At 46.9% G+C, this 9,253-nt stretch overlaps 1 protein-coding gene across 1 annotated transcript in view; it reads right to left on the reverse strand.

Annotated features, from left to right (window-relative positions):
- Positions 1–873: 873 nt before the first annotated feature.
- Positions 874–9,253, reverse strand: part of VAMP3 (vesicle associated membrane protein 3) — a 9,557-nt gene continuing 1,177 nt past the window's right edge. The window contains exons 2-5 of the mRNA XM_077763974.1: positions 8,554–8,635; positions 4,626–4,784; positions 3,796–3,847; positions 874–2,711 (exon numbers count right to left, since the gene is read on the reverse strand). Of these exons, the coding sequence (XP_077620100.1) occupies positions 2,692–2,711; positions 3,796–3,847; positions 4,626–4,784; positions 8,554–8,635 (313 nt within the window). The 3' untranslated portion in view covers positions 874–2,691. The remainder of the gene's footprint in view (positions 2,712–3,795; positions 3,848–4,625; positions 4,785–8,553; positions 8,636–9,253) is intronic.

Below are 9,253 nucleotides of genomic sequence, written 5' to 3' on the forward strand. Positions count from 1 at the left end.
AAGGGAGAGGTAGAGAAGCCCATTAGCTTCTCTACCATTTTCCTTCAAAATCTTGAAAATGGCACCAAAATTCATATAGCTTTCATTATATAAAGGTCCTGAACAAACAGCCCAATTCTATTGTTAGTGCTTTCCTGGGACGTAACAGTAGGTCAGCAGGAAAAGCAGTGACCGTTTATCCAAGGGAATGAGAAGAAGCCGATGTTTTGTCTCCCACTAGGATTTCACAGGAAACTGGCATTTTATTACAAACATAAGCAAAGGCTACTTCCACCCGTATTATATTGTCCCCTTGGGGTTGTAGATTAAGAGTGAAAGTATATTCAAGGGGAAGGATGTGCAGAGTCAAAACAAGAGCCACGTGTTCGGAGAAGTCTGTCACCCATCTGTGTCACCCACCTATCTTCCCCATGAGCCCTATAGGTGGCTATCTACCACATTCAGGGCCAGCTCTGGATATCACTCTTTGTTTTTTTAAAGTTTATTTATTTTAAAGCAAGCGAGTGAGAGAGAGTACATGCAGGAGGGGTAGAAAGAATCCCAAGCAGGCTCTGAGCTGCCAGGGTGAAGCCTGACTCGAGGCTCGTACTCAGCAACTGTGAGTTCTTGACCTGAGCTGAAATCAAGAGTCAGATGCTTAACCGACCGAGCCACCCAGGCATGTTTAAGAAACTCAAAAAGCTAGATCCTGATCATTTCGGTCATCGTGGGAAAGCCAGTCCCCTGCTCATGTCCTATCCTGTTCCCGAGGGGAGGGGACGGGGAAGGGCTGGGGGCCAGGAGGTGAGAGGCGGAGGCAGCAGCAAGGAAAAGCCAGTGGTAAGACTTGGACCAGGTGCAGTTATTCTTTCACAAGCAACACAGGTACCAGAATCAAGTTTATAAACAGTTTATTCAGTTCCTTATAGGGGGCAAGTTCCCAGCCAGATGCACAGACACAAGCGAGGTGCCCCTGGGTTAACGCGCAAGCCGGCGGGTTACGTGGGGCTGGGCCTCAGGCAAGGAGCGAGCACCAAGGTTTCAGAGTCAGACCGGCCAGGGACCCGGAGCCGAGGGCGAGCTAGTGTCCCGACACTGACGGCGGCTCCCTTTGCACAGGCATCCTGCAGGGTGTGGCTTCAACACCGCGTCACCGCGTCGTTTCTGTGATGTCAGGGGACCAGATGTTCAAGCAGTGGAGCCCGTGCTGCCACTGCAGCTCATCTGTTGTTGCTTTGTAAGTCACGCGCTCGCATGCGAACGGGAATTTTAGAATCCCCTGGTAACCACGGTAACCATGGGCCAGGGTGGTGATAACCTCCGAATTTCCCCCTCAGCGCCTCCTTGCCTGTTGTCATTCCCACCTAAATGCCCATCCTTAAGCCACACACCCTGATGGTGAAAGTCTCACGTACACAACAGGTCTCTCGGGTGACAAAGCTATTTCCAAAGCAGCGTCTTGTGCAGAAAGACTATGACAGCGACAACAGAAAAGCGTGTCTGGCTGGCTGTTCTCTGTGAGAAGAGTCATCCACCCCTGACCACTGCCTCACTGAAAGCATCATGGAGAAGACAGACTTAGGAAGTGGAATATGGATAAAAATAGGAAACACACTCCAAAAAGCTATCGTCTATGGGGACAGGGCCACTAAATGACCAGCTCACGGATGGGTGTCACGTGAAGGCTACAAAATGGTCGCTCACATAATTACTGGAAACCTACTGGAGCCCACAGCCGACGATCTGCAAACTGCGGGGTGAAGCTCAGTGTCAACGTAGGAGGTGGTCGGGGTCTAGCTTAAACCTCCTCTAAGTCCCAGGAGAAATACTCCATCAGAAATGCACCACATACAGCATCTCAAAGGCAAGAAAGGCCTGTTAGGATGTAGAAGTTCACGTATTATATTGTACTTTTAATTCTGAAGGGCACCTGAAGTTCCATTTGTCACTTTTTTGAATGTCTCTGTCGGGAACAGACTTAAGGACGTTGTACTGGCATTTCACTTTTTGGCAAAATAGAAACTTTGGTCACGGCCTTAGCTCTATAAAAATGTTTTAAGGAGGCGATTATTTCTGATGAAAATAATGTTTTTAGCAAGTGATATAAAACAGTAACAGGAAAGCAAACATCTTCCTACCTACGGTAAGAGCAAAACCTTTTTATCAGAATCTTACTTTTAAATACAGCGTGAGAGTCAGTAGTGCTTACAAACAGTGCAGCGTTCTCTTATAGGGGATCAGAAAAATAGCAAAATAAGGCACAACCTGGTATGGTTTGCGTCAGGCAGTAGTGTTCTTTCTGGAAGGCACAAACTGGAATTCGGATTACCTAAACGTTTAAAACGTGGTTCTGAAGATGCCGTGTGACAGGGAGAGCTGACTTTGGAACACACCCCCTTCACTGGAATTAATGGCAACTAACCACTCGGCGGGACTTCTAGTTACCACGCCGGTTCCAGAGGGTTAAGGAGTCCGCTTCCTCAGCCACAGGGCGGTCTGAAGGCGCCGGGCCAAGTGTGGGCCGGGCGGCCGCACTTCAAGTCTGGAGTGCTTACGACAACAAAGGCACGTTTCCTAGAAATTAAACTTGACAGTAACAAACAGAAAATAATCACTTTAGACAGAACAGGAGGCGAGCTCGAGAGGACAGCAGGTTCTAAGTCAAACGTCTGGAAGAGGGTTCTGGAAAAGCAGGCTGGAGACGCTGGTCCTTCACGGGGAGAGGTTCCACACTAGCAGGGGAGACGGGAGAAGAGCAGAGGAAACAGCCGGTTAGTGTCTCAGTGCAAGCCCAGGGTTAACCCTGAATGTCGCAGTCCCACCGTGGAAATCAGTCTGGCCGGCCTCTGACGGGGGGCTTCTCTACACTGCACACAAGGCTTGAGGCCACCATTAAAAGAAAGGACTGGAAGAACTGCTTTTGCAAATGGTTCCCATGTGTGCGGGTAAAAATATCAACGGCTTGTTTGGTGGGATATACAGCGGGAGTAACAGTAATACCAGTAATAATGCTTGTGGGTGTGGGGCGTGTGTAGGGATTTACTTCCTCCTACAGCGGTCGCTACTACATGCCGGGCACCAGCCTATTCACTTTCTGTACGTTAGCCAGTCGTGTCCTCATAACAGACATATGGGGTAGGTGCTGTTACTATCCCCACTTTACAGATGAGGAGACTGAGGTTCAGAGACATTCGATTATTTGTCTGAGGCCACACGGGCTGGGTGGTCGGAGAGCTGTGGTGGATAACGGGCAGTCATGCTTTTCTTCAACAGACTGTACTGTTTCTTGTAAAAGGAAGTATCTGATGAAGAGGTGCTCAGTGAGGGGCCCCTGGGGGGCTCAGTTGGCTGAGCATTCAGCTTCAGCTCAGGTTGTTCTCTCACAGGTCGTGAGTTCGAGCCCCGCACTGGGCTTGCCGTTACCAGTGCGGAGCCCGCTTCGGGTCCTGGCCCCCTCTCTCTCGGCCCCTCCCCTGCTCATGCAGGTTCGTGCGTGCTCTCTCTCTCTCTCTCTCTCAAAAATAAATAAAACATTAACAAAAGAAGAAAATGTAGTCAGTGGTACAGGATACCAGCGGCCTAAAGGTCAGCTCAGTGACCACGAATGCATCTTCTCTAACTTCAGAGCATCACTGTTTACATCAAAAACCTTGGGCTTTGCTGCAGTAACACTCAAGTATTTAAAACATTTACTGAAGAAAAGGAAAATCTCTGGAGTCAACTAACGGTTCTGAGGGAACTTCTACTCTGAGTTCTTGTTTGTGGGATCAGCTGTGAACAGAGAAGACCCAAACGAGTTCAGGCCACAGAACTCACCGATGATGATGACGATGATGATGACCAGGACGACAATCCCTATCGCCCACATCTGTGACGAAACAGACCATTTCACATTTCAAACACAGAGAGCGAAGAGTGTCAGAGTCTAGTCACTGACAGAGAAATTAAGGAGTGCTACAATCTGAAATAAGTCACAATTTTTAAAGCCTAAATTTACCGCTCTCGCTTGGGGCATGAAGTTATTCATCTGCTTTTTATAAGATGGTCAGTTGGCCTGCAGCCCCCGGAGAGGCATCTGTTCGTGCGCACGAGTTCTGCATGCAAGAAGGGCTGCTACCTTGTCCTGTGTATCAGGAAGTGTCACTTCTGTCCAGGAAGGGGGCGGGGTCCACTTGGGCAGTGGTAGCTGCAGAGCATCTGCTTTGGGCTACGCTCCCCGCGGGGCTGCTCGCCGTGCTCCCGCGGGGCACACTGGCTGGCCCGCTGCCCTTTCCCGTGACGCTGGGGCCCTTCACTCAACCACATGCCAACCGGCCTCCAATCCCAGCCCTCCACGGCCAGTCTGTGTTCAGGGCGATGCGGGGGTGGGGGTGGGGGGAGTGGAAGGGGCTTATGTTTATGTCAGGTTTTGGACATTCCTGTTCCACGAGCTTAAGGTCAGCCACAGATCCTGGAGAATTCCTAGCTGAGGGGCTAGGAAATGGGCACGCAGCCAGTGCCTTAGCCTCAGAGTCAATCCACACTTCCACATATGGGACGTCCGACTCCCCTCCAGCAGTCCCGGATGTCGGACTCCTGGAGCCTCAGCTGGCCCTGTGAGACTATGGTGGGCGACTTAATGCCCAAAGCAGTGGGAAGAAAATTACCTTGCAGTTCTTCCACCAGTATTTTCTCTTCAGCTTGGCGGCACTGGTTTCAAACTGGGAGGCTCCAGCCTGCAGCGCGTCCGCACGATCATCCAACTCCGAGAGCTTCTGATCTCTTTCCAACACCTTATCCACGTTGACTCTCATGATGCCCACCACCTGAGCGAACGTGACCACACCGAGTTACACACCCAGGAGGGGAAGAGCCAACACAACGCTCACTGAAGTGAACGGCACATTTTCTCTCAGGTCAGCACTTATTACTTTGGGCCAAGCTTTCATTTATAAATGGGGGAGGGGGGGCACGCTCTTTCATGATAAAACCACTCAGCAAATTAGGAATAGAAGGGAACTTCCCTAACAAGATAAAGGACATTTATGGAAAACCCCACAATTAATATCCATGCTCAACATGAACGTGAAAGAGTTTGTCCCTGAGATCAGGAACGAGATAAGGATGCCCACTTTCACTAATGCTGCTCAACCTTGCGCTGGAAGTTCTGGTCAGAGCAATTCGGCAAGAAAAGAAGCGGAAGGCATCCAAATTGGAAAGACATAAATAAAATCTTTATCTGCAGATGATTCCACATACAGAAAATCCCAAAGAATCCACACACTACTAGAGTTAATAAACACATTCGGTAAGGGTTCAGGTTACAAGATCAACACCCAGAAATCAGAATGTTTCCATATACTAGAAATAAAAAGGAAATTAAAAAAAATAACTCCGTATGCAACAGCATCCAAAAGAATAAAATACCCAGGGGATAAATGAAACCAAGGAGGCAGAATATTTGCACAGCGAAAACTACAAGATGCTGCTGAAAGAAATTAGAGACCTAATTAAATGGGAAGACACTCCATGTTCACAGATGGGAACACTGAATATTGTTAAGATGGCAAGGTGCCTCAAAGCAATGTACAGGTGTACAGATTCAACACAGTCTGTATGAAAATTCTACTGTCCTCTCCCTATAACCTCCTCCCAGAAATGGAAAAGCCAATCCTTAAATTTTTACGGAATTGCAAGGGGCCAGAATAGCCAAAAACAATACTGAAAACGAAAATGCTGGAGGTCTCTGACTTTCCGATTTCAAAACCTTACAACAAAGTTGCAGAAATCAAAGTGTGTGACTCTAGCATAAATATAGACATGCAGACCAATGGAACAGAACTGAGAATCCAGAAATCGACCCAAACATCAACAGCCAGTTGATTTTGGACAAGGCTGTCAAGAGCATTCAGTGAGGAAAAAGACAGTCTCTTCAGCAACCAGTACTAGGACGATTGGGCAGCCGCAGGCAAAACAATGAGGTTGGACCCCTAACCTCACCCTGTATGTAAAAACTAACCCAAAATGGATCAATGACCTATGAGAGCTAAAAACTATAGAACTCTTAGAAGAAAACAGAAGAGCAAATCATCATAACTTTGGATTTGGCCATGGATTTGACACCAAGTCAAGAATAACAACAAAAATAAATACATTGAACTTTACAAAAATGAAAACCTTTTATGCCTCAAAAGACATTATCAAGGATGTGAAAAGACAATCTGCAGAATGGAAGAAAATATCTACAAATCATTTCACCCTAAAATGAGTTTTAACCCATTTTTTAACCTAAAGGGTTTAATATCCGGAATATATGGACTTCTTACCACCCAGAAACAAGATGGGAATCTATGCAATTAAAAAGCAGGCCATAGACTTGAAAAGACATTTCTACAAAGAATGTATACAAATGGCCAACGAGCACATATAAAGATATTCAACATCACTGGTCATTAAGGAAATGAAAACCAAAACCACAATGAAATACTTCCATATTCACTAACCAGCACAGCTATTCTCAAAGCAAACAGAAAGTGACACGTGTTGGTAAGGACCACACCAAGAAGCAGGAAGCCCTGGGCACTTCTGGCGAGAGAGTAAAATGGCACAGCCACTGTGGAAAGTTTGGTAGTTCCCCAAACAGTGAAACACAGAAGTACCACATAATCTAGCAATTTCTACTTCTAGATACACATTCAAGAGAAATAAAAACATACATCCACCCCGAAATTTGTTTGTGAATGTTTACAGCAGCAGTATTCGTAATTGCCAAGAGGTGGGAACTCAAAAAACCATCCACAGATGAGTGGACACATAAATCACATACGCACACACAGCGGAATACTATGTAGCCATAAAAAGGGACGAGGTACTGACACATACAATGAGGTGGATGAACACCGAAAACATGCTGTGGAATGAGTGAAAGAAGCCAAACACAAAAGGCCACCTATTGCGCTATCCCTTTTACATGACACAGACAGACTAGGCAAATCCATAAACAGCTGATTACAGGTTACCAGGGATGGGACAAAGGGGGAACAGGAAGCGACTAGTAAACGTGTACACGGTATTCTTCGGGGGCGATGAAAACGTAGTGACACCAGACAGGGGGATGGTTGCACAACAGTGTGGACACTCCGAACGCTACTGAACTGTACAATTTAAAATGGCTAACTGCATGTATGTAAATTTTACCTCCATTAAGAATGAAACCAAAACCCAAACCACCTCTCTTTAAAATTCTTTTGGTTAAGAAAAAGGACCCGGTTTGATTTTGTAAGTAAACGGCAGTTTCATCCAGGACGGAATCAGGATGGGTTTCTTACCACGGAAATGTAAAATTTTCAGAATTAAGTTCATAAACAAAACCATCAGACCCAAATATCGCCAGATGATTTAATAGCGGAATCTAAGCTAAGTTTAACTCTGGTTTAAAAAAAAAATTTTTAAGCGTTTATTTTTGAGAGAGAGTGAGCACGTGCGTGCAATAGTGGGGGAGGGGCAGAGAGAGGGAGATAACAGAATCTGAAGCGGGCTCCACAGAGCCCGATGTCGGGCTTGAACTCACAAACTGTGAGATCATGACCTGAGCCGAAGTCAGATGTGCTTAACCGACTGAGCCACCCAGGCGCGCCTAACTCTGCTTTCTAAAGCAGTTAAATGCAGAAAGACCATGACATCTTTGTTGGACACTGACATCTCTTAGGGCTACAGAAATATTAGTCTGAATCTCACACAGTCTTCCATCGTGGGACTGCAGATACAGAGCAGAACAAAAGATGCTCTGAGGGTCCTCTAACTCGAGAATTCCACAAATACAGAATTGTCGCGCCAGAGCAGGCTGCCACCATCCACCTTCTGTACATGAATGGGCAACAGCTGGCACTGAATTCTAGAGGCTGGCGCCAGCCTGGGAACCAGTGCGTCAGGCTACCAGAGAAAGCATTTTGATGAAAAATCTGGTCAGAGGGATTGGTCCTGGCTTGAACAATCTATAGATCTAATCCCTAAAAGTCTATTACCCTATTTTTTTTTTTTAATGTTTTATTTATTTCTGAGAGAGACAGCGTGAGCAGGAGAGAGTCAGAGAGAGAGGAAGACACATAATCCGAAACAGGCTCCAGGCTCTGAGCTGTCAGCACAGAGCCCAATGCGGGGCTCGAACCCACAAACTGTGAGATCATGACCTGAGCCGAAGTCGGACGCCCAACTGACTGAGCCACTCAGGCGCCCATCTATTACCCTATTTTATAAAGTGCTTCTTTTCTCCTTTTCCGATTTTGTTTTTAATTGTGGCAAAATATATCTTTAAGGTGGTTCTTGGAGGAATGTTCTCAGGAGGAGGGTTTGTGGTTTAGACAATGCGGTTCAGTCACAGGGAAACCAAACCAGCATGACATCTGGAGCCCAACTTCGCAGAAGCTCAGCTCAGGGCTTTCAGAACAGGAGGGGACACGTGTTTGTTACATTTCTGAAACAGCCGAATTTTCCTTTACATTCATGCTTTGATGATACTTTTTCTAAACAGAGTTATTTCCAGAGTGTTCCCACGCTGGAGTAAAAGTCACCGTGTGCAGCATTTTAGAGCAATACCTCATCCACTTGATTTTGTGTCTGCTGAAGTCTTCGGTTACTGCCAGAGACGGCACTCGGGCCTGCAGGTGCGCCTGTAGACCTGAAACGTGTAAAGGCACAAGCGTGAGTAAACTATTACTGCAAACACACTCTTGTGAAGCATGGGGGCGCTGCTCCAAGACCCTCCCTGGGAGAAGCCTCAGGACTAAAGCAGAGAAAGAAATCCTTCCTACAGGAAGAAACAACGGTTTCAATGACGTATCTTCTAATTCTTTTATAATCTCCAAGTTTCATCCATATGTTCAAAGTGACCAGGGTCGGGGTGCCTGGGGGGCTCAGTCGGTTAAGCGTCCAACTTCGGCTCAGTTCCTGATCTTGTGGTTCATGGGTTCGAGCCCCGTGTCGGGCTCTGTGCTGACTGCCAGCTCAGAGCCTGGAGCCTGCTTCAGATTCTGTGTCTCCCTCTCTCTCTGACCCTCCCCTGCTCACGCTATCTCTCTCACTCTCTCTCTCTCAGAAATAAATAAAAAACATTTAAGAAAAAAATTTTTTTAAATATTTTTTATTTATTTCTAGGAGAGAGAGAGAGAGACAGCGTGAGCAGGGGAGGGTCAGAGAGAGAGGGAGTCACAGACTGAAACAGGCTACTGGCTCTGAGCTGGCAGTCAGCACAGAGCCCGACGCGGGGCTCGAACCCACAAACCGCGAGATCATGACC

This window comes from Crocuta crocuta, unplaced genomic scaffold, assembly GCF_008692635.1.
Source record: "Crocuta crocuta isolate KB4526 unplaced genomic scaffold, BGI_CrCroc_1.0 scaffold13, whole genome shotgun sequence".
Classification (NCBI taxonomy): domain Eukaryota; kingdom Metazoa; phylum Chordata; class Mammalia; order Carnivora; family Hyaenidae; genus Crocuta; species Crocuta crocuta.